The 26,325-nt window shown below is 44.3% G+C and overlaps 1 protein-coding gene across 1 annotated transcript in view; it reads left to right on the top strand.

Moving 5' to 3' along the window:
• Positions 1-308: 308 nt before the first annotated feature.
• Positions 309-26,325, top strand: part of LOC147422352 (chromatin remodeling protein EBS-like) — a 73,098-nt gene continuing 47,081 nt past the window's right edge. Inside the window, exons 1-3 of the mRNA XM_086503332.1 lie at positions 309-616; positions 926-1,268; positions 6,517-6,585. Coding sequence (XP_086359458.1) covers positions 544-616; positions 926-1,268; positions 6,517-6,585 — 485 coding nt within the window. The 5' untranslated portion in view covers positions 309-543. The remainder of the gene's footprint in view (positions 617-925; positions 1,269-6,516; positions 6,586-26,325) is intronic.

Here is a 26,325-nt window from a genome sequence, read left to right as displayed (position 1 = left end):
CATGGAAGGAATGTAAGCGCATGGACACATAGAGAAAAATTGTAACTCTGTGTCTTAAGTGGGCAACCTCTTTTGAGAGAGAGAGAGAGAGAGAGAGAGGAACATTTGACTAAAATCCTCATTCCACTTGTCTTCCTGGGCTTTATGTGTATTTACCATGAGTGGAAAAGGAACGAAAAGCTCACTTCTTTTTCCTTACAAGTACCACAAGAGGAAGAGTGACATGTATTATGATGCCTTATAGAGATAGGCCTAGTGTGTGTTTTCCGTGTACATAATATAGAGAGAGACGTAATATATGTAGAGAGAGAGAGAGAGAGAGAGAGAGAGAGCTCATAAGCGCACAGTCCTTCCTACTAAAGAGAGAGAACAACAGATTTTAGAGCCTTCACAGCCAAGTCCACCTCGTCACTAAGTCTCATTAAGCTCTGCAGCGATGAATCTACTCTTTTTCCTCAGAAGAATGGAGCCCTTGCTGCTCATCTCTCCATTTGTCATTGTGTAGTCTGGATTCTTCTGCAAGGTTAGCTCCCCGCCATCGCTATGGCCAAGACCAAATCTTCCAAGAAGAACGTCGACAGCTACACCATTAAAAGCACCAGCAAGGTTGTGAAAGGTAATTCACCTCAACTCTTTTTTGCTTTTTGTTTCTTGGAAAATTTGCTCTTTGTGTCTACGATTGTTTCTCTGCTCTGCATTTTCTGTTGCTTTGATTTGCCTGGCTATTTCACTCTTAGCTGAAAGTTCTACTGGCATCTGTGTCGCAAATCTCTTTTCTCTGTGCGTTCAGTGTAAGTGTGTGCTAGAATGCTTCAAAAAAACAGGGGCTGAATGCAACTCCATAAACCAGCTAAAGTCACTTTCGTTTCAGTGGGTATGGTGGCTTCACATTTTTATCGGTTTTACATCATTTCAAATTTTGCAGTTGGGGACACTGTGCTCATGCGTAATCAGGAGCCGCTGAAGCCGCCATATGTGGCCAGGGTAGAAAAGTTGTGGGCAGACGGACGGAATAATGTGAAAGTTGATGTCCGTTGGTACTATAGACCAGAGGAATCTATCGGAGGTCGCCGACAGTTTCATGGTGCTAAAGAAGTGTTTCTCTCTGATCATACAGATACACAGAGTGCTGATACGATTGAAGGTACATGCACTGTGCATACTTTCAAAAGCTACACCAAGCTTGAAAATGTAGACTCCGATGACTATTTCTGCCGGTTCGAATACAAGGCTTCTACTGGAGCTTTTACACCAGACAGAGTAGCAGTGTAAGCAATATTTGTATGTTCATCTCTCGTGTTTATATTTTTTGATCATTTTAACATGTTGATTTCAATATAAGCTGTTTGCTGCTCTTTAGGCTGCCTGCCCATGCTCTCTATAATAGTGCTTGTTTTTGGCCTTAGAACACCTGGGAACTGGATGGATCTTTGGTTCCTTTTTTGTTCACTGTTAGGGTTCAGATGCCAGTTTCTTCATAGAATTCTTTACCTTAGAAGTGAATTATGAAATCCAGATTAGAGTCTAACAGAGGCCGTGTAGGGTTGAGTAGTCAAGTAGTAGGACTAACTATTATGTATTGACAAAGGGCTTAAGCAACTCGGAAGAGCGCATTGACCATTGACCAATAGGGTTGATATTTGTCAGCTGCACTTGTTTGTGACTGTTTTGTTCTTTATCATATTAGTCGCTAGGTAATGGGATTGAAGCAAGGCTTCAAGGCTTTTCAAGGTAGGCAGGTATTTGACGTTTGAGGACCTCCAATGGTGTATACACCCCAGTCCCCCACTCTCAGATTGATTCTTCACCCCTCTCGTAAGAAATCCTCCTCGATTCATCTCTCCCTATTGTACGTGGGGGAGATATACAATAGGGTCTTTTTCATTACCAGGACACTGTTTTGTTTGTGGCAAAGCATGTCAAATGGAAACTAGATGCACTAAGAGGATAGAGAGTCTAGAGCAGAGACAATAGAGAGTGACTTAGGAGAGACAAGGGATTTCATCAGTTTCTAGAAGATCAAAGGTAGAGAGATCCAAGAGAAGAGAAGCAAAGAAGAGAAGAAGGCGCTAGAGGCAGACAAAAGTGCCTCCAGTTAGGTAGGTTTACAGACGCAGGGATCCACCATGAGATCCACCTATCTTCTTTGGTAGAGATACCACCGAGATCTCTTGAACCATTAAGGTTCCTGGGGATTCCACTTGTCCATCTTCTTTGGTTGAGATACCACCTGCATCTCTTGGGCCCATCAGGGTGCCTAGGGATTCTATGATGCCTTCACGAAGTTTTGATAGTGATGATGGTCCTCTTGCTGTGCGTATGACACGGTTTGAGAGGGATTTCCCCCCTCTTGGAGTACAGAAGTATGTATATGTTAGGAGACCTGAGAGAATTTCTTTGAAAACCAAGAATAGTCTTGGTCATTCATTGTATATTTAGGGACATTTTTGGGATTACACCTCTGTGGTGATTGGCTTTTGTACATGTTATGTGGAGGTTGTGCCCTTGAGATGTTCATTACAATAGACAATATCTTTTGTGGGAGGGAGAGAGAGAGAGAGAGAGAGAGAGAGAGAGAGAGAGAGAGAGAGAGAGAGAGAGAGAGAGAGAGAGAGAGAGGATATTGCACTAGGCATTGTGGTTTTGCTGCATCGGCCGAGGTGGACAGGGATTTTGGCAGATTTGTGTAGGTTTCTTTCAGCCAGAGAGCTTCGCTACCATTTCTTGATTAGAGTATCTTATCCCTTGATGTATCCTATGGTTTGTATGTAATTTTCCCCCATGATCTTATTGAATATCTCTCAAGGTTTTTCACATATTTCTTGTATATGGGCATGGCTACATTGGGAGAGAGACCACTTTAAATTCTCATCAGGGTTGGAGGGTGTTTTTCAACACTTACTCTGGAGACCCGATTGTTGCACGGCAGGGGAGTAGTGTTTGGCATTGCACGGATTGGCCATCATGGCTGTCACATCAGATTGGAGTTTGAGGTTGAGATACCTCTTGATCAACAGGTGGATGCTCATTGGCAGCCTATTAGCGTGTTGGGCTCTCTACAGAGGTGCTCTTGTGTTGACCCCATTTTCACTACATAGGATGCACCACATTGGAGAGTGTGGATATGGTAGGGAAGGCCCCTGGTTCAGTTGGATTGGGATCCTAGTGAGTGGTTGTGGCCTTCTTTGAAGGTTGATGGGACCTCTTTCATTTTTTGAGTACACTATCTCTCTTGGAGACATATCCAGCAGACACGACACGGCCGTGCTTTTCAATGACAATTTGGGTCATGCATCTTGACCCTCAGGATTAGCTGCAAGATATATTATTTCATGTTAATGATAGCGCATGTTGCTTGTTGGCACGTGGGCTTCGGTCATTGGCATAACAGCCATAATACGTGTATTTTATATAGAATACGAGCCGTCCCATATTGATCCGAGCTAAATTGCTAAACACTTCCGCCGCACGTGACATTGGTATCAGAGCTTTGTGCGTGCTTCGGCTTCGCAAACTCGAGGGAAGAACCACCAAGGACCCAAGCAGAACCAAGAACCCATAGAATCTCTCTTAGTTTTTTCTTGTCAAAGCGTCCCTTCCTCGGACTTAATAGCCACTCCCACCATTAGTCCATCGCGCATCGGGTGTGCTCCCGTCTTCATCGCTATGTCTTTGAACGAAGATCGACATCGGATACATGAAAATCCAGATGAGTACCAAGATCTACTTGCCTATATGGAAGGAGTTGGAGGAAGGACCCCTAACCCTCTTCTGCATTGCATTTGCATGTAACGTGCATCCACTTCCGTCAACAAGCAACCCTTGGAAATACCTTCGAGCAGCCTTACCTTTCATCTTCACCCGCAACGTTTTCATGATAGGACTATTTGAGTGGTAGTACTTGCTCGCAAGGCAGAGTCCGCATCAAGGCTGGTATTCTGCGACAGTAGTAAGGCTACCTAGTAACTCGTATGGTTGGTGTTTACATCACAGTAGAACCTACATCCGCTGGAGGAGTTTTCATCGGCTTCTGCATCCACAAGCATCATAAGCATTCAACATCATAGTACAGAAAGTAACTTGCGATGAAGTTGAAAACTCATGGCTGATTGCTAAAGCTAGGCTGGTATTGATGCTGAAAACAGAAACGCTGATGATAAGGCTAGAAAGCGCTGATATGCTGAAGTAAAAACGTTGGACTGTTGGACTGCTGAAAAACGCTGAGGTGTTGATGAGGAAACGTTGGTGAAGGGGTGCTGAAAAACGCTGGCTGATGCTTGATCCTTGTGTTGCGGGTACTTGTACTTCTTCTTCTTCTTGCCTCAGGAGGTGACAACCCCGATCCACTAATATAGCAAGGAAAAATTGGGTCGAGCAGTATCAATTAAAGACTCCACGACCTTGCAAAAATGATGCTGAAAAATGCCACTTATTATTAATGACTTAAGAGATTGTTCACACGCCTATATGCTGAAATGAATGTATTGTGCAAGAGAGGGTATGCAACTATGACCGGCCTGAACATGCACGTTCTACTAGAGGCTCACAAAGTGCCATGCTAGGTCCTTAACTAAACTACGACCGATGCTAGATTGTAGCAGAAGCTTGTCCACGTGGCTTGTGCAATGAGCAAGTGACATCCCCTTGTTTAAGGTGAGACACAGTTGCAGATCTCAGCCTTCAAGCATTAGCGTTTTCGGTTCTAGTCCTTAGCCTCGCAGTATCAAGTATCTACTGCAAGTACCCATCATTGTCAAGTCAGTAAAGCAAATACTTGGTCTGGCAACAAAGCAAGGGGGCCCTTGAGGCATAGTCACAAGGGAAGCGTCCGAAGGAGTGGGGACGGGGGACGGGGCTCAAATGGATTTTTAGTGTAAAAAAGAGGGCGGGCCGCAGGACAAGTGGGGACGAGAAGCTAAAAAATGGGCGTCCCCTGTGACTATGCCTTGAGGGTGGTTGGGACCCAACTTGCCGTGTCGTCTCTCTTTTCTCTCTCTCTCTCTCTCTCTCTCTCCCCTTCATTGTCTTCAGTTAAGTTTCTCTTTTCAAGTGAAGTAAAGTAATCTTGTGTTTGTGCGGAGTACTAGATCCGAGGTAAATTGCTAAACACTTGTGTTGTACCTGACACTTTTGGTCGAAGTGCCTTTCTTTCAGAGGCTACTGCCATCCTCTCTTTGTTTAGCTTGCCAGGGCACTTTTTACTTTCTATAGGAGACGTTTTTTACCCCGACCTTCAGTCTTTTCCGTTTGGCCATGTGTCTACTTGTATCTCGTTTTACAATTTTCCGTTTGATGCCTACGGGCTTGCTATGTAAACAGTGATGTACTTGCTCTCAAGATAGGCACCATTTGAGCGTTCTGGGAGAGTTTCAAGTTATAGAATCAGCCTCTTTTTCTTGCAAAAAAAGAAAAAAACGTACATACATTGAACACACACACATTGTCACAAGACGGGCACCACATTCAAACGAAAAAGAACAGACTGAACAACCTTAGGCACTTCAATTAACAACTGAAAGAAAGATAGAGCAAACGCAACACGGAGTGGCGGAATTTCACCCCAGAGAGTACTGGCCCCAAACCTTGGCGCCCCTTTCGGTATTTCTTTATATTACTTGAACTTAGTACAATGCCGGTACTTGCGCTTTGTACCTTCTCACTAAAGCGTGTCAGAGAATGAGCCCTTGGCTCACGTTTAAAGGCCCTTGGCCATAAAAAGCAGCTACATGAAAATCTTTCAAACTCAAAAGCAACTGATCCAAAAGCAGGTGCTTAAAAGCAGCCAGTGTAAATTACGGAAATCCGTACAGGCTGCCACGTCAGCAAGCCAACGCAAAAAGCGAAAATCCGTACAGGTTGCCACGTCATCAATCGGCGTGAAATCCGGAGATCCGTATTGGCTGCCATGTCATCAGTTTTTTACGCTATTCTTTTTGTGTGTGTGGATCCAACTTTAATTTAATGCCTTTATTTCCTCTGGGCCACATCGAACGGGGTCCCAAAAGTTGGTGGAACTTTTACTTCTTCTGTTGCTTCTTTTATGGTTTAGGCCCCTCGGCATCTACAGGTTGGCTCCGTTCTTCAGTGGTTTGACATGTCAGCAATTTGTGACACACACACAATTTTCTTACTTACATAAATAATTAAATAGCATGTGTGTATATGTGTATGCACACATGCATGTATGTATGTAGACAACATGTCAGCTACGGCTACGGATGTCTTTATGCTGCACATAGAAAGGCCTCAAAATCTTTTGTCTTGTTCCCTATGCGACAACATTTTAATGTAAAATTTGATCGTCGAGCAAAGTTGCATTTTATCTTTTTTATTTTTTAATTTTGACTGCCCTCTTAGATTTTTTGTGAGAATAAATACTATTGTGACTCCTTTTTATTTTATAAGAGTTAACGCGTTAGATAGCAGTTGATCCTTAAGATGCTTAGAGTCAGGAGTCGATTAGGCAATATGTTTGAATTAGTTTTAATAATTTTTGTTTTGTTTAATGGGCTTTAGGTACTGCAAATGTGAGATGCCATACAATCCAGATGATCTGATGGTCCAATGCGAGGAATGCAAGGATTGGTACGTTGTGCTTTTCTTTTTTTTTGGTGGGGGGGTACTTCTAAATTTATTGCATTTGCAGGACTGGTGGCAGAATGTAATATGTGTTTGAGTTGGTATTCTTTGTGCAGTGAATGTTCAGTATGGTGTGAACTTTTGCTATGTATGAAATTTACTATAATGCATGCATTTTGATTCACTTGGTCAATGAAATGCTCAAAGGGAAACCCTTTTACTGTGTTTTCTTGGAATGGGAGGCTTTGTGCATATATGTGGATGGTAATGGGCATGTGTAGGTTTTAGGATGAATTGTGTTAGCTCGTTTCATAGTCGGGAATTTGCGTCACCCTCCTCTCTATTTGTGACCAGCTGATATTTTGGAGATTCTTTTTATCTGTAGTGGTGCGTTTGTCTTGTGTTTACAGTTAGCCACTCAATTGTTTAGGTCTAATAATTGTATCACCCTTGGAAATGAAGTGCATTCACAGCTCTCTTAATTTTTTTTCTAAATGTTTCATTGAGTGTACTCAATAAACTTCTATACCTCGGAAAACTTTCATTAAGGATGAAGTTATGTCTTTGAAGTTTTGAGTGCATACACAGAAGCATTCAACATTTGCACCCTCAATGACTATATTGGTCATTTATCTTGAAATGACGTTTCTTATGGGGAATCTTTGGTAGAGCTTGTGTCAAGGGCATGTGACGGACTATGATAGAGTTACCCCTTGAAAAATTGACAGGTAGTTCCTTGAAGAATCAAAGATATTTGTCGGTGGGACTTGTACCTTGTATATCAATGGAGGTTATGGGGGAATAATTTGTAAAACACCGGCCATTTTGTGAAAGAAAAACTCTTTAGCTTAGTGAAAGGCTTCAAAATTTTCTATTTCCATTCGAGTCTTCAGTTGCGATGGTCCAACTAGTGCCATTATTAGGTTGAAAGAATTTGCGTGAAGTAAGGGAAATGTTTCTGTCTTACACTTTTTTGTTGTCACATTGTACTTACAAATTCTGTCAGTGCACAATTGTACGAATATTTTCTATGGTGACCGTGTGTATTTAGCTGATGGTGCTAAATAGATTATTTTCTTATTTTTCAGAGTAATTTCTATTTAATGAAATTAGGATTTTTCAATGTGTACACTTGAATTGTAAAGGTTAGGAACTGTAGATTTACTGGAATTGATAAAAGCCATCAGGAACGGACGACTCTAATGTGTCATATGATGGTTGTACTGTTAGTTCGGTGGGAAAGACCGGAAAATGGATATTCCCGATGTTTCACATGACCGGTGATCGGAACATCGGAAACGGAATATTCCATTGGTCTAGCAGGGAATCCAAACTGGAAAAAGGAACACGTGTAAAGATGCAAGCACAAGAATAAAGACGGGTTCTGAGAAGCTTTCTCTAAAATGTGGAATATTTTTAAGTGCTTTCCAAGAAAAGCAGATGCTTTTCCGCGAGGAATCTGTGTGTGCATTGCATCTCACTTGAGAACTGCATTCACGGACATCTTGGAAGTGTTGTGTGGCATTAGTTTTCAGGTCACTGAGTTTTATTGAGTTTTTAAACAGTTTCACACATTTTTATAGGATGACCGGCCGCCCACTTAATAAGTGGGCAGCCAACTATTAAAATAAAGCAAGGCTCTTAAAAATAAACCTAGTGCTGGCCTATGGGCTGAAATAACGAGCCATGCTTCTCTCTCTTGCGTGGTCAAATTTGCCGCTAGTCCTCCCTCTCCTCTAGCGCCCTCTCTGCAACTATTGTTGCCGGCACCGCACCGGCTGTTCCTGCCGGTCCCAAGTGCTTATAAAATCAGCCAGCTCTCTCTCTCTCTCTCTCTCTCTCTCTCTCTCTCTCTCTCTCTCCCGTTCCCCTTAGTTCTACCAGTGCTAGCAAGGAACACTTTACCTGGAATCTGCAAGTGATCCTGCGAGGCCAGCGTGCGGTTGCTTTTCCGCATTGGGAGGGACAGGTACCTATTGTGAATGCGCTTTGTGAGTTGTTGTTTTGTGTTTGTGCTTTTTGCAGGTAGTCCGTCACAGAGAAGAAGTGAGGAGGCCTAGGCCTACGTTCAGGGATTCTGGAAAATGGAATCAGGAACGGTCTGTGGAGCTTCATGCTCCCAAGTACAGACGGAAACAGAATTTAGAGCTCGTCTCTCAATTCTCCTGCACGAGAAGGAATTGACCATCGAGTCTGAGATTTAGAACGGAGGGGTTACACCGGTTCATATGCTTGTAAAAAGATTCTCCCTAATAAACATTCTCTTTAAGGGGCAAGACCAGCCCATCTTTTGGTCCTCAATACTATGTCGATCTTCTCCCTTGTCTCTTTTGGTTGAAAGTCTATTTATTTTCAGCTTGTTGATTATTCGTGTGCGCTCCTGTTTGTGACAACTAACTACCCTTTCATGCATTATTTTGTCTTATTCGATACTTCTCTAATTGTTGCTGGGCTTCATCATGGCTGAATCTGCCCTGCATCTCTTGACAAAAACATAGTATGTGGACCTTTGTATTCCGTGTGTGTGTGTGTGTGTGTGTTGGGTGGGTGGGAGCATACATGATACCCCACTATTTGACATTGACAATGTTATTGGGGATGTTGTAGTGTTTAGTCAATACTGTGTATGATGGAGTGATAGTCATATGTTATCTTTTTGGATTTCTTATTTTTATTTTGCAAGAGAAAGAGCCCTCCATTAGTTAAAAAAACTACCCAATGGGCTACAACTTGCCCTTGCTAGAGAGGGCTACATCAAAATGTGGGGAGTCTCCCCTAATGAAAAGGCAAGATATGTTCAATAATGGCTAAATCAGGAAATGGGAGGAGGAAACAACCACACCGGTGGACGGTATTGCCATCTAGGCGCGCCATAAACCATGGTGAAGAAGGGCCCTGGGCACCAAAGTGGCAAGATGGCCTCACGACGCTCCTGTTGTCACGGGGACTGGCACCATGTGCAAGCGAAAAAGAATAGACTGAACAACTTTAAACACTTAAAATAACTATTTAACTGAAAGAGATGCACGACACGAGATGGGGAGTGGCGGAGGTCCATCCAGAGAGCACTGGCCCGAAACCTTGGTGCCCCTTTCAATATTTCTTTATATTGCTTGAATTTAGTAGAATGCCGGTACTCGTGCTCTGCACCTTCACCGAGAAGCGTGCCAGAGACTGAGCCCTCTGCACATATTCAAATGCCCTTAGCGTATGAAAAGCAGTTACATGAAAAGCTTCGAACTCAAAAGCATCTGGTCCAAACGCATTTTGCCTAAAAGCTGCTAGCGCAAAATAAGGAATTCCGTATGCTACCACGTTAGCACCTGTCAGCGCAAAACGTGGAAATCTATAAGTGCCACGTCATTAGTCTTCACGCAAGAGAGAGTGCTGATCCTGTTTTATTTAATCTCTCTAGGTCACTTGGGCCCATGGGACGGGGTCCCATAAGTTGGTGGGAACTCTTCTTGAAAAATAAGCCACTCAGCAAGACTTTGTAAGTTGGTCAAACTTCTTTTGCACTGACGACGTTAGTGGGGATGTCGTGGTATTTAGTCAATACTATGCATGATGGAGCTGATGGTTATATTGTCTTGTGGGTGACTACCATGGGTCTATACCTTGCACTTTCCTTCAAGGGTGAATCTGGGCTTATCCTGGATTCATCTAGGTATATATATTCTTTTGCTTCTTTTGATGCTTCTTGTTAGGGTTTAGGCCCCTTGGGCCTTGGCCGTGTCGGCAGTTTGTGACGCCAGCATGCCGTCAGAGCTGCCTTGAAGTCTCTCAAATTGGCCCCTGAGTGTATGGATTAGCTCTAGCCAAATGTCAAGGACAATCTCCACGGTGGGATGGGTCGAAAGCCTTGAAGATGCAGAAGAGGCGGGCTCGCCAGATGAACCATAGTGTCAGGCTGCAGATGAGCTCCCAACACAACTCTCTATCTTTGCTCCACTCTTGAGGGATGAGCTCTGTGGCGGGCTGGAGTGTAGGCCGGCCCTCCTATATCACAATCATCTTGTTGACCGAAGCCATTTGAAAACGAAGTGTTGGATTTGTGAGTGTGGACCAAACTGTAGCACCCCAAGTGTATTGGCTGGCTGTAGAAAGTGCAGGCATCATCGAAGAATCTGAAGCCAAACCTGCTATGCCATGGGGTAGTCTCACAGATAGTGACGCCGGGTCTCAAGTGGGTAGTCACAGGCGGCACATATTACCGAGGAGGCCGCTATGCACCAACCAACTCCCGATTGCAGTAGCTCGATATGAAACTAGCCACTAGAACATGGTGGTGACTCTCCTAGGTTTTTGCTTTCCCAGAAGCTCTCCCAAAATCCTACCAAGAACTTGGATGTGAGACCCTCCTCCTGCTAGTGAATCGTTGCATTAGGACGAGCCTCTCTCCGTGTTGTCAATATGAGGTGACTCAGCCGAGCTGTGTATCGAAAGAAAGGTGTCCTTGGGTGATCGACTAAAGTAAAGGGATTCTGCCAAAACCACTCCCTTAGGTCCCACTGCAGTGGTATTTGAGCTCACATTGTGTGCTTTTTTGAAAGCATACTATTCCTACCAAAAGAGCAGATAGAGCAAGATGGCGGTTCCAGATTTTACAAGAAATTTTATTCCATTTTCCGGAGAGAGATCCAACGAAAGCTTTACAGTTTCTGCAGTAGTTTGGCAACATCTACGCCATTGGGATCTACTCATAAGAATCAAAGATCCTTCAAGCTTTCTAAGATGCAGTGCCATGCAGTGGTGGATGTCTATAGCTACCAAGCTACACGCCCCAAGGACTTGGCAAGCTTTCAAGAAAATTTTTACCCGAAGCTACTTGCCTTCTGACATCTTTCTTCGGAGTAGAGCTTCTGGCAGAGTGGGGTATCCTAGAATGCTTTCCACGGAAACCCTAACAGATTACAGGACATCTCTCATCAGGTGTCTCTTCTCGAACCGATAACCTTGGAGGCCGAGTGTGATTACTATATCTTGTGGCTACCATCACCGCTTCAGGAACACTCTCTGTCCAAGCCAGTTTCGACCATTCAAGAGCTTATGGACCATGCTGCGGTCGGCTACAACCTTCTAGAACGAACCTAACCCTACTTTTGGTGCAGGTCTCAGGATGGAAAGCCAATCGCCTTTTGGAGCTTGACTGATGCTGAGAATGCTTTTCCCGTCCGATTTAGTAGTTTTTTGGACTTTGTTTGTTAATCTGTTTGAAAAAATTGTTTGGAGATCTTGTTTGGAATTTGTTTGATACGGATGGTATCTGTTTACACCTTTCTTGATGCCGATTTGAGAATTGTTTGACTTTGGTTTTAATATTGGTTTCATTGATTTGTGATTTACTCCTGGGATGTTTGATAATGTTTGAACCTCGGAACGACGTAGACCAGGTGTCTAGGGAGTGTTTTGTTGTATGTTTGAAAACGTGGATTGGGTGTTTGGGGAGCGTTTCATTGTACGTTGAAAAACCTTTGAATGGGGTGTCTAGGGAGTGTTTAGTTATATGCTTGAAACCTCCAAGCGACAGAGGTTGATGTTTGGGGAGCGTTTGGTTGTATTAATCCTTTTGAGCTCATTTGTGGGGGGAGTGACGAGGTAGTCGTTGAGTAGCTTCATGCCGCAAACCGTCTGTCTCGGAGGAGTGCTCAGCGGTGCTGTTTGTTCTGTCTTGTAACATCCATATGTGAGCATTTGTGTCGCAGTGTGATGTGTCAACCACTGAACATTCCTCGTTGGGTAATATTGCTTGGGTATGTGATTTTAGTGCATCAATAGACCACGCTAAAGGTGTTGGTGTGATGGCTACTTTTGCTACGCTGGAATATCAAGAGCTCGGATATGGTTTGAAAAAGTGAATGTCCCTCTCGGAATGACCCTTGGATAACTTGAGTTGTTTTGCAGATTTACTGTAATCGCGGACGATTACTCTTCTTGAAGATGTCACAAATTGCTGATGTGTCAAGCCTCTGAAGACCAGAGGCAACCTACAGATTCCGACAGAGGGGTCTAAACCCTGGAAGTAGTAGAAGAAGGAGAAGCTCTAGTTGCGGATCCTCGCCGAGTGGGGCAAATGAAAAATAATAAAGTTTACCAATTTATGGGACCCCCGTTTGATGGGGCTCAAGTGAACCCTAAGACACACATTGAAGATTTGCATAGCAAATTGATGACATGGCAGCAGCTATACCGATGCTCTGGATTTTGCGTTGGCACCCCCACACCCACTCTGAAGAATTGCATAGCAAACTGATGACGTGGCAGCAGCTGTATGGATTCTCCGGATTTTGCGTTGACATGATGATGACAAATTGTACGGGCTGGCCCGCATAATGTGTTGACAACATGCTGACGTGGCAGAATGGATTTTCATGAAAAGCGCTAATTGCTTTTTGAGTGCTGACAACTTTTGGGACCATATGCCTTTTAGTTTTTGATGCTTTTCATGTATTGCTTTTGGTAGGCCAAGGGTCTTATTTACCAAGGGCCTTTAAATAAGACCCATGGGCTCTCTCTCTCTGTGGGGGATGCAGAGCAGAGCCATGGTAGTTGTACTTTGGTGAAGCAATATAAAGAAATACCAAAAGGGGCGCCAGGGTTTGGGACCAATGCTCTCTTCGGGTGGAACTCTGTCACTCCGCGTCTTGTGTATTGTGCATCTCTTTCGGTTTTGTTGTTATTTGAAGTGCTTAAAATTTGTTCACTCTATTCTTTTCGTTGGCATGTGGTGCCCTCCCGTTACAGTTTCCAGACTCGCTGTCCAAAGCGTCACAACATGCTCTCTAAGCTCTGTATCTAGCAAAATCCTCTTGGGGATGCGTAGCATGACACTGCCACTCTATTGTCTATTTGACACAGTAAGAATCGTAGCGCATGATCGGAAACAGTAGTCCTTGCCAAAATGCATACCGAACCACCCATGTCACAAATGTGGTCACTAGTGTAAAACGTTCTATCGTGGATAGATTCATGCCCCCTATATAGACCAAGAGAAAGAGAGGCTATGTGAGGGTTGTACAAAAACTGCATGCTGCCATACATCCGAAATCCTCAAAGTCATACATAGGCACCCCCAAACAGCCAACTCAGCCCCATGAACAATAGCATGGCTCCCTCCAGGCTCCAATCCTATCCGAGGGTCTTCCAACATGTTGAAGTCCCCCCCCCCCCCTCTCGATGCACCAGTGCTTTACGTGAGGCTTGCATGGTTGGGCGCATAAATGTTCAAGAAGCCCACAAGGCTACCTTGAACCTGCATGCTGATCCACTTGGCCATGCCTGGCGCATTAATACCTCTTTCCACAATGGCATGCTGCCATGAGTCCGCAACAGTCATACATACACCTCCCTGAATGCCGCCAGGCCCGACCAAAAAGTCTCATAGAAGCCACACAAGATCTGTCCACTACACCGAATACGGCTCTCACAAAGGCGGTGCTTCTGAAGCATAAGAATATCTATCGTGCCACCCACAAGGCATCTCTGAAGCTCCTGCCGCAATCGACCATTGTGGCGTAGAAATTGGAATCCGCCTAGATCTTGCACATTCATATAACCGGCCTGTACAACGTAGAGGGCGGTGCTATTTCAATTACCTGTTAACTTTACACAGAGCACTGTGAAGAAAAGAGAACACAGTTGCGTCCAGCGACTAGAATGTCACTGTGCACACGAGCCCGACACTTTGTAGGCCCCAAAAGTTGGCACCTCTTTCGATATTGCTTTATTCAATTAACAGTTGACGATCTGTACACTTAAACCAAACTCTCACAAAGCTTTCCAAACCTGGCGAGGGTTGAAAACGCAGGTTTCTGACCTGATTTCGGTAGCACAACGGTGCAAAAACCCCTGTAGGTCAAAGACACCTGTCTAGGACGGATTCCCTCGCAATTTGGGAGCTTTCTGGTGAGCTGTAACAGAATTTTCAGCGTGCTGTAATTCTCTGTTTCTCTGCTGTCGGGTGCCCAAAATCCTGTACACGCATCCCAAGGCTCTCACGGAGCTCCCCCGATGCTCCCTTGCACTTTAGGTGCGAAACCCTAAACCTGCAGAAAAACACAGCAGGCTGTAATTCTCTGTTTTGGATCGTTTTTAGCGGAGCGAACACGCCTACGCGCGTCCCAAGGGCTCCCGCACGCAATGGGATAGTTTCATTGTGAATTGGAAGAGTTTTCACGCGAGAAAACTCTCCAAAACTCGCAACCTTCCGCGATGGAACTGTGCGTACTTGTGCGGGATTCGCAATTAGCTAATCCGGTTCCTGTTCAGAAGGCTCTTGCCTTGGCAAACGCGCATAAACCCCCAAAACTGTACATATTCATCTGAGTAGCCCAACTAATGGGGCATTACCATATGTGCCAAATGGGAGAGAGATGCACGAGAGCAAATCATCGCGCTACATGAGACAGAGGAGAAGGCAGGCTTTACACCATAGCTGTCAACTTGCACCCACTACTCACACACACGCGGTAGGTCATTTAATGAACAAAAATCAGCCCGAGTCTCAAAATGGGCACCCCCTCCAGCTGAGGTGTCGTGCAGATGGCTCTTCTTCTTTTCAAGAATCGTATGGACATACTGTCACCGGCCAGTGGCAATTCCATTTTTGTTTATTTTCTCTTTGTTTGGGGAATTTCGTTTGTTTTACCTTTTGGGAACACCCCTCTGGAAATCTAACTGTCCTGCATTGCATAGCCAGTGTGGAACTGTTCAGAGAGAGTTCAGGCATGAGGGCTAAAGAGCACTAAGGTTGGACAAGGACTATGGTTAGCCAAAGTGGGGTCATTGGCCAGCCAAAGCGGAATCCTTTGCTACATAGGCTACATTTCAGTTCTGGGTGTGGCTGCAGTGTACAAAGAGGGTCGGATGACCTAGAAGAATGTAATGGCAGAAACTCCTAAATTTTAGGGACTGCTAGTTTTGGACGGCAAAATGTCTTCGTCTCATTACGTGCAGTTTGACATGGGGATCATTTTGTTACTCTGTGGCCAAGTCAACAGAGGCTGAAGGTGAGATATTTTTAGACCCGAGGGTCTAAAGCGGGAAAATGCACAAATGAGTGACACTTGGCACTCTAAGGCCAGTTTACTACTTAAAGAGAAGGCAAAAACGTGATTTTCAGTTGTGAGCTCGTTTTTGAGTGTTGTCACAGGTGGGAGAGCTTCAATGGAGTGCTGGCTTACCCTCTATGTACAGTGAGGTGCAGGATGTCATGACTTGCACACCTCTCACTGCTCTCTCTCTCCCCTATTCTTTATGGTTATGCCCCTCTAGTGGGCTCATCAGATTGACCAATGTACAGTTGTGTGGGTTCATGCGCGATTGCCGAGGCAAGAGCCTCTTGCACAGGTACTGGATTAGCTAGCGGCTAATCCCCCGCAGGTACAGGTGATTCGGAGAGGTTTCACGTGCGAAATCTCGTCCGATTCAAAGGGCAAGTAGCCCTACAGGTGCGGGAGCTCGAGGTCTTGCTATAGATGCGACCGGCACGCAAAACGGAGCCCAAAACAGGGAATTACAGCCTGCTGTGTATTTTTGCAGGTTTAGGGTTTCGGCCCTAAATGGACCCTAATACCCCCAGGAGGTTCGGGGACGCGAGGGGACCGCTGTATAGGTGATCTGGCGCATTTTCGGGGCAGAAAACAGAGAATTCAGCGTGCTGCAGATTCTCGCCAGGTTTTGCAAAGTGTCCGTATGCGTCGGGAAAGTCATCCAATGCGTGGGAATACAGATTGTGAAGGGTCCTAGTACAGTTATGCTACCGAAATCGGGCCTGAACAGTTGAAATTCAGCCAAGGTTGTGCGGGGCAGCTTGTAGGGAACCACAACGTTTATTCCCTCTTTTAAAGAATAAAGAAATACCGAAAGGGGCGCCTATTTAGGGGCCAATCTGGTGTCTGACTCGCATACAGGTGCAATCTAGCAACCTGTATCCCATTCCCCTCTCTTGTGTCATTATAGCACAGGTAGAATAGACGACTAATAATGGGTGAAAGCTAAATCAAGGTTTGAAGTAAAGTCTACCGCCCTTTTTGAAGTTAACAGGCCGGTTACACATACTCATCAAAATTCAGTGCTAATTGGCCCGACTAGTCCCAGACTGCCCGACCTAGACTCCCGATGTGAGAAGCATGTTCGAACGGTTGCGGCCGTTTCACACTGGCCATGCAATGTCCACTTGCACCTTTTCAAGGGTTCCGGGACCGCACATATATCAAGCATAGAAGTCTTCTAGTGTACTCTCAAGCACAAACTTCTCTAGCTAAATTTTGTGTGGAAAGAGTAGATACAATTGCTTAACTACTCTCTTGAGCATCATGAACCATGCTCTTGCCTTACTCCAAAAAGGATACATCAAGTCACTGTGGGTTCCATTTGAAAGGCTTCAAGATACAATTGCAATAGCTGAGGTGAATCAACCAATCCAGACTCTTCCATCCATTTGCCATCCAATGATGGATAGTTCTTGAACTTCACCAAATAGCGTCTTGCAACCTTTCCTCTAACCTTTCTTTCTTTATGTGCCGATATCTGTTCAAGAACAAGAATCTCATCCAATTCTTCCACTTCGGGTTGTTCCTCATCAAGCATATTCTTTGGCACATCACCAACAAAAGGTCTTAGAAGGTTGACATGAAAAGCATTATGTATTTTCCAGCCTTCTGGTAGCTTCAACCTGTAAGCTACATCGCTGATCTTTTCTGAAATCTGAAAAGGACCATAATATTGCATATTGAGCTTAAGAAACAAACGTTCCTTGCCTTTCCTTTTCCTTAACCTGGCCTTTTCAAAGCGCAAAAGCACCCAATCACCAAGTGAAAATACAAGTTCACGACGGTGACGATCAGCAGCTTTCTTTTGCTTAGCCTGAGTTTTCTCAAGAGCAATCTTTATCTTCCTATATGTTTCATCCATATCTTGCACATCCTTGTCTGCCTCAAATATCTTGTCCTTAGTGTGCAAAATGGGCAGGAATTTCTTCCCTCCTTCCACTATCTCAAATGGTGCCTTACCTGTTGACGTATGCGGAGTGTTATTGTAAGCATATTCAACCAATGGGAGATGGTGTTCCCAAGTTGCCTTGCACTCTGACACACAACATTTGAGCAGATCCAGGACAATAGAATTTGCCCCTTTAGACTGTCCATCAGTTTGCGGATGAAACGAAGAAGAGAACTTTAGCGTAGTGCCCATATTCTCAAACAATGCCTTCCAGAAAAGACTCGTCATACGTGGATCCCTGTCACTGACAATTGACTAAGGCATCCTGTGATATTCAAAGATATTGCTCATGAATATCTTGACCATGTGTTCTGGCTTTATCTTCTTCCTAACAGGAATGAAATGGGTCTGCCTAGTGAACCTATAAATGATAGTCCAAATCTCATCATTGCCTGTTTGCGTTCTTGGAAGATCAAAGATAAAGTCCATCGCTATGCTTTCCCATGGCCTATCAGGGATCAGCAATGGCTGCAACAATCCCGGTTGCTTTTGCTTGTTAAATTTGACTTTTTGGCAAACTAAGCATGTTCTTACAAATGTGTCAACATCTTGACGCAAAGCTGGCCAATAGAAGAATGCCTCAATGCCTTTCACTGCCGCATCAATTCCACGATGCCCAGCATAAGGTGGAGCATGACTTTCCATAAAAATCTTTGGCCGTAATTGTTTAGTAACGCATAACTTCCATGCATCATGAGAAAGTCATTCTTAAGCATATAGTGCTCATGATGTTGCCCATCAAGAGCTGATCATAGATCCTTGCAAAATCTGAATCTTCAGCATATTGTCTCTCCATTTCGTCTAGTTCACAATGGTACGAAATTGACACTGCTGAAATTTGGGGCTTTCGTGACAACACATGAGCCACCACGTTCTTTTTCCCTTGCACATGCACAATGTGAAAATGGAACATTGACAATATGTTTGCCCATCGCATGTGCTTCTCAGACAACTTCATTTCTGTGAGAATATATTGCAAGGTTTGATGATCTGTTTGGACAACAAAATCAGCCCCTAGCAGATAGTGTTTCCAACTAGTGAGAGAATGAATTACTGTCAGCAATTCTTTCTCATACACTTGCAAGTTCCTTTCGGTCTTCAAAAGAATCCTGCTCTCATATGCGACTACTCTGCCATTCTGCATTAGAATTGCACCAAGACTATGGCCACCCGTATCACACTGAACCACAAAAGGTTTTGAAAGATCTGGCAAAATGATTACCGTATCTGAAGTCAGCTTCTCTTTCAAGTGTTTGAAGGCTAAAATTTCCTAGGCTGTCCACTTGAAAGTAACTCCTATTCCTTGCAGTGCATGGAGGGGAGAAGCAATCTCAGCAAAATTTCCGATGAACCTCCTATAGTAGGAACATAAGCGTAGAAAGCTTCGAATGTCATGTACGGACTTCAAGTCTGGCCATGACCTAATTGCTCCCAGTTTGGCTGTATCCATGCGTACCCCATCCTTCGAAACAATGTGCCCAAGGAAGTGAATCTCTTATAGAAAGAATTCACTCTTCTTCGCATTAATGAGTAGCCTGCTCTTACGTAACTCATTGAAAACTGCGGTCAAGTGATCCCTATGGTCCTCTTCGGACTTTGAGTAGACAATCATGTCATCAAAGAAGGTACCCACGAAGTTTCTATGTCGTTTTTAAAATTTTGTCCATCATTCTATTATTTGTGAGACCAAATGGCATGACAAGAAACTTATAGAGACCAAATGTTGTGTTGAACGTAGTATTAGGGACATGTTCTGGCCTAATGCGTATCTTATGGTACCCACTCTTTAGGTTTATCCTTGTAAACATTGACGCTCCATCAAGCCGATAAAGAATGTCATCTATCCTCGGTATGGGGAACTTGTTCTTGTTGGTATTCTTATTCAAGGCGCGATAGTCAATGCACATGCGCCATGAACCATCCTTCTTCTGCACTAGGAGTACAGGCGAACAAAAAGGGGATGAACTGGGCTGAATCAACCCCTTCTCTAAAAGCTCGTTGACCTGACTCATAATCTCTTTCTGCTGGGCTGTACTAACGCTGTATGGTGGTCTATTCGCCGATTCGGTAGACTAGAACCTGGCACAATATCTATGGTATGATCCTTAAGGTCTCTCAGGAGGTAACTACCCTGGCAAAGAGTCTGAAAAACAATTACTGAAACCACTCAAAAAAGTTGACCTGTCTTTATCTAAGGTAGACAAATTAGATACAACTTCAGGTATTTCTTTTGCAAAGATTAAGTACGCAGAAAGATGATTCTTTATTACAGATGAAATAGCAGAAGCAGAAAACCCGGAACAGACTCGCCTTAAAGCTTTACATCAAGGACGTGAGACTTTCCTCTATGTACAAGGGTAATCTTTTTGTTGTAAGTATCCACCATAGCATGCTACATGTAACACCATGGGATACCCAATAACACATCATAGCCCTCAAGTGGCATAATATGAAATTCTTCCGCATCCACATAGCTCTGAATGTGCAGACGAAGCTTCCTTAAAATGGGAGTAACAGGCTCTGAATGACTTGGGCATGCCAAACTTGCTTCCTTTATCATACCCATCTCCTCTGCACGAATGCCCAACTTTGATGCCAATTCTGGTGATATGAAATTTGCATGGGCTCTTGGATCAAAGAAAACCATCACTGTCTGGTCTCTAACTTTGCCCCAAGCTCTGCATAGTTCCGTGGCATCTATGTTTGGCCAGTCACCAACCAAATCTGGGACAAGTCTTGCACTCGGCTTTGGCTTCTTCCCTTAATGGTCTCACTTGCTTATCCTGTGACTTCTTCTGTGGGCATTCATTTGCAAAATCTCCTCCCTCTTTACAAATGTAGCATTTCTTGGCCTCCCTAAGAGCTTTCCTTTCTTCAAAGGTTTGGCCAGAAAAATCCCTTTTTTGTCCTTGTCCTCGTCCCGAAGAAGATTTAGATTGCTTATTCATTGGAGGGCTTCTTTGTGGGAGGCATAGAAGGCTTTGCTGCAACATTGCCCTTGGCTGAAAACTGTTTGCCCTAGGACCCTTTCTTGTGGCTATTAAATCCATCGGAATCTCCCTCGACAGATTGCCGGCCACTCTCGCATTCTCAATCAATTGGAACATATTCATGACAGTATTATTTGTGTAGTAGTCCCTGATTTTCTTGGGCAATCCGCAACAGTACTTCTCAATCTGTTCTGACAATGGCACAAATCTGTAAGAGGTGACTGGCAACAGTGCAACCCAAAACTGTTTATTGTACTCTTCTAGATTTGCACATTGTTTAGCATTCAACTCGTGGCATTCTGTCATCACATCCACTTCAAAGTGTTTGTAAGCCATGCAGGTGCAAAAAGTTGTTTGAATTGGATCCACGTTGTTGGGACTTGACCCTGGTTCAACAATGCGGTCCACCATTGAAGTGCATTACCTTTCAAGAAAGTGGCTGCCTTGTGTATCTTTGAAGATTTTGTGAAGTTTCCTTCAGCATAAGCTGCATCAAACTGCTGTATGAAGGTCAAAGCCTTCAGTTGGTCTTCTGTTCCTCTAAAAGTTTCAAGCTTCACTCCCTGCCCACCTTCCTTGTAATCCTTTGGCTGACTCAAAGGAACCACATTATCATAAACAGGTGCCTGCAAAAGTGATGCTCCACGATTGCCCATTCTAGCACTCGCATCACCTGTTTTACCTGTCATATCTGCATTTTGGGCGTATGGCTGCGAAAAACCAGCCATACCAAATTGTGTTCCAGGCACTCTAAATTGACCATAGGCAACCTGAAATCCTAGTTGGACACCCATGTTCGCGTACATAGGGTTACCCATACCTATTTGCATTGTCCCGAACACAATCCATGGCATATAACCTGTGGAAGGTCCAGTCATAGCTTGAAACACTGAATCACCTCCAAAATAACCAGGATAAATAATAGGTAATGGAAGGGTTCGACGCATAGCCTGTTCATTACTCCCTTGACCATTCGCAAACGGTTCCTGTCCAGCTAAAGCAACCTGCTTTGGATCATTGGACACCGCTGGTTGCTCAACCACATGGGCTTTTCCTCGAGCATCACGAGTCCTTTGCGCATTGGAAATCTCCTTTTCTTGCAACGGCTCAGTCATGCCCTGTGTCGGAGCCTGAAAACCCTGTGTCGGAGCCTGAAATTCCTGTGTAGGAGCCTGTAAGAACTTCTGCATCCTTGGGTTGCTAGCCAACTGTTGAAACATGTCCATGCAGCAACGCAATTGAGTTCTAAACAACCTGTCCTCTTCTTGAAGAGTTGAAGGAACTTTCTCTGTGCCATGTGAGGAAGATCCCTCTTCAGGTACTTCGTCTCTCTTCTCTGCCATAACGACAAGCTGTGTTGCTTTCACCCACAAGAGTCCACACTACACTTTTTAAAGAAAAAGTGACTATCCCGTCGATGGAACCATATAACCGGCTTGTACAACGTAGAGGGGGGTGCGCATGATTAGTACGCATTGTTCGAGTGTTTCACTCATGATGGTTTCCTGTATTTTCATCACCGTCCTTACGTGTTCCCTTTTCATAAGCATTCCATATTGTAGGATGAACACGATTCACTCATGAATGAGCACGGATGTATGCGGATTCCTGTTGAAAAGAAGAAAAGTTTGCATTCAAGGAATTCACATTCCACGTCTCTTCCTTGGCATACACAGTATCCGAGAGAGCACAAGAGGGATTGAGCATCAAGCATTGGCATTTCCATTGTGATTTGCCACAATTGATAGATTTCGACAAGTTTCGATTCCATTTTTTGCGTGTGTTGGATGAACGGTTTGACACTCCATGGAATGGGTATGTTCATGTTTTTGTGTTGCAAGTGGTTTTAGGAATTTTTCTCCTCGGAGATTCTTGAAGGTAGATCCACGACTATAGCCGAAGTTGGAGCTTGGACGCAGCCACATATGACTTTGTGTCGCTTTTGGCGCGGCAAGCGTTGTAGCCCTTTTTGAAGTTCAAGTATTGCACAACCCACGCATCATAGTGGGCCGGCGAAGAGTCCTTCACAGGATTCCAGACAGTGTTGGCAATCTCCCTCGACGCCATACAACTCGGTACCAGTACCTCACTTTTAAAAGGAGGGGATGTCATGTCACATCTAACCCTATGTGCATGTGGATAAGCTACTTCATGTCCAGGGTTCTGTCAGAAGACGGGCACCACGTGCCAATAGAAAAGAACAGACTGAATAGACTTTTAGCACTTCATTAACAACTGAACTGAGAGATAGAGAGATGACACACGACACGGAGTGGCGGAATTCCACCCCAGAGAGTATTGGCTTCAAACCTTGGCGCCCCTTTCGGTATTTCTATATATTGCATCAACACAGTACAAGCGGGTACTCCAGACTCTGCTGCACCTTCTCCGGGAAGCATGCCAGAGAATGAGCCCTAACCTCATATTTAAAGGCCCTTGGCCTAAAAAGCAATTATAGTGAAAAGCCTTCAAACTTAAAAGCATTTGGTTCAAAAGCAAAGCCAACAAGCTGCCAGCGTAAATCACGGAAATCCGTACAAGCCTGCCACGTCGTCAGCCAACGCAATTTTCGGAAATCTCCCTGTTGTCCCTAGGGTTAGGGTTTTTGCAGGTTTTAGGGTTAGGTTTCCAAAATTAGGGTTTGCAGGTTTTAGGGTTAGGGTTTCCAAAATTAGGGTTTCAACAATTAGGGTTTCTGGCAAAAATTAGGATTAGGGTTTTTGCTCTCGGGCAACCACGTCATCACTTTGTGACACTTCTTCTATTACTTGTTCTTCTTAGGGTTTGGCCCCTCGACCGGTAGCTCCGTTCTTCAGTAGGTCGACAAATCAGTAGTTTGTTACATCTCCCCTTCTTGAAAGAGAGTAATCGTTCTCGATTACAACATATCTGCAAAACAACTCAAGTTAGCTCAAAAATTTCCGAGGGACAATCAGTTTGCTCTTTTTTTAAGGAGTTAGCTTTTCCTTTCTGCTCTTTTGATCAAGGAGTTAGCTTCTCCTTTCGGCTATTTTGATCAAGGAGTTAGCTTCTCCTTTCTGCTGTTTTGATAAGGAGTTAGCTTCTCCTTTTTGCTCTTTTGATCAAGGAGTTAGCTTCTCCTTTCGTCCAGATTGGAACTCTTGATATTCCAGCGTAGTAAAGTTAGCCATCACACCCAGATCGTACTGATCTTCCACGAGTGTCTTGATGCACTAAAATTACATACCCAAGCAATCTCATCCAATCAGGAATATTCAGTAATTGGCTTATCACAATGCAACACAATTGCTTACATATGCATGTTACAAGACACAACAAACAGCGCCGTTGAGCACTCCCTCGATACAAACGGTCTGCGGTATGAAGCTACTCAACGACTACCTCGTCACTCCCCCTGCAAATAACCTAAAGAGGTCTTGGCCATGAGCTCAGAGGACTGTACAACCAAACGCTCCCTAGACCGTAGTTTGCGTCGCTTGGAGCTTCAAGCATACAACCAAACGCTTCCCAGGCATCGGCCTGCGTTGTTCGGAGGTTTTCTAGCATACAACGGAATGCTCTGTAGGCATTAGCCTTCATTGTTCCGATGTTTTCAAACATACAACGAAACGCTCCCAGGCATCGGCCTGCGTCGTTCCGAGGTTAAAACAATACCAAAACAATATTTCTCACTTCAAATCACCAATCATTGAAACCAGTATCAAACCAGAGTCAAACAATTCAAATCGGCACCAAAACAGGTTTAAAACAGAAACCATCCATTTCAAACAAATTCCAAACAGGATCATCAAACAAGAGCAAACAAAACTCAAACTTAAAAAGAAATCTCGACATTAGTCGAGCTCGAAAAGCCGATTGACTTTCCATCTTGAAACCTGCACCAAAAATTAGGGTTAGGTTCCTTCCATGAGTTCATATCAAAGCACAACATGGTCCATCAGCTCTTGGACAGACAGTGTTTCTTTGGCGGCGATGGTAGTCCCAAGAGATAGCAATCACATCGAACCTCCAAGGTCATGTGCTCGTGAAGAGACATCTACTGAGAGATGTCGAGAAATTTCAAGTTATAATCTGCTAGGGTTTTCATGGCAAGCATTTCAAGATACCCCACTCTGCCAGAAGTTGCACTCCTAAGGAAGATGTCAGAAACCATATAACTTCAGGCAAATTTTTTTTTCTTGAAAGCTTGCCATTTCCTTGGAAGTGTGCGGCTTGGTAGCTATAGACATCTGCATGGTACTGTCTCTGAGAAAAACAACAGCTCGAAACAAACCTTGGATCCTTCTCTTGCAAGTGATCTTAATGGCTTATGCCCTGAAAGACATGAGCGGTGAAGACGGGAGCGCAGCCGATGCGCGATGAAGTAAGGGTGGGAGTGGCTAATAAGTCCGGGTTTGCTCTGTCTGCTCTTTTGTGGGACCGGTGTGCTTTCAGAAAAGCACACGCCTGATGCTCTGATACCACTTTCACAAGACGGGCACCACGTGCCAATAGAAAAGAACAGACTGAACAGACTTTTAGCACTTCATTAACAACTGAACTGAGAGATAGAGAGGCGACACGCGACACAAAGTGGCGGAATTCCACCCCAGAGAGTATTGGCTTCAAACCTTGGGCCCCTTAGAAGCCAAACCTTGGTGCCCCTTTCGGTATTTCTTTATATTGCATCAACACCGTACAAGTGGGTACTCCAGACTCTATACCTTCTCCAGGAAGCATGCCAGAGAATGAGCCCTAAGCTCATATTTAAAGGCCCTTGGCCTAAAAAGCAATTACAGTGAAAAGCCTTCAAACTTAAAAGCATGTGGTCCAAAAGCAAAGCCAAAAAGCTGCCAGCGTAAATCACGGAAATCTGTACAGCCTGCCACGTCATCAGCCAACGCAATTTTTGGAAATCTCTCTGTTGCCCTTAGGGTTAGGGTTAGGGTTTTTGCAGGTTTTAGGGTTAGGGTTTTCAAAATTAGGGTTTGCAAGTTTTAGGGTTAGGGTTTCCAGAATTAGGGTTTCAACAGTTATGATTTTTGGCAAAAATTAGGGTTAGGGTTTCTGCTCTCGGGCAACCACGTCATCACTTTGTGACACTTCTTCTATTACTTGTTCTTCTTAGGGTTTAGGCCCCTCAGCCCGTAGCTCCGTTCTTCAGTAGGTCGACACGTCAGCAGTTCGTTACAGGTTCAAGTCAGCTTAGGAAGTGTTCTGGCACCTTTGTGAGTCTGTTCGCAGGCCGTGCATGCCCAGGCACTTAGAGTAGTTGCATATCCTCTGGTTGCACACATCATGATCATCAGATTACAATCAGTACCCATCAGGAGCATTTTACAGTGCATAGAACCCATTTTCCCTATTTTAGCCATTTTTCACTTATTATTATTGGAAAACTGGGTAGGGCAATTTGGCTAAGGAAATATATAAGAAAGCTAGCGCTAACACTTTCTTGCAGAAGAGGCAGCAGGGAACCAAGTTCTGGCAGTGCACCTTCTATGCAAGACTGGCAAGAGGACTTAAGAGTTTTTCAACCATCAAGATCAGCCTAGCGTTTTGAGCAACTGCAGATCAGCCCCAGCATTAGCAAGATGCAGATCAGCCTGGCGTTAGCAGATTCCCTAGCGTTTTTGCAGCAGATACCCCCTCAAGCCTAGCGTTTTTGGAATAGCAGATCAGCCCTAGCGTTTGCAGTTTCTTGGTGACAGAATACATTTTTGCATCAACTTTTTCAGTTTTCAGCAGTCCTACTCTGACCGCAGCCCCCAAACCTTGTAGATCTCACCTTTCC

Source organism: Adiantum capillus-veneris, chromosome 27 (genome assembly GCF_014529385.1).
Source record: "Adiantum capillus-veneris isolate H3 chromosome 27, ASM1452938v2, whole genome shotgun sequence".
Classification (NCBI taxonomy): domain Eukaryota; kingdom Viridiplantae; phylum Streptophyta; class Polypodiopsida; order Polypodiales; family Pteridaceae; genus Adiantum; species Adiantum capillus-veneris.
The sequence above is the reverse complement of the archived record's forward strand: the minus strand, read 5'-3'. Positions and strand labels throughout refer to the sequence as shown.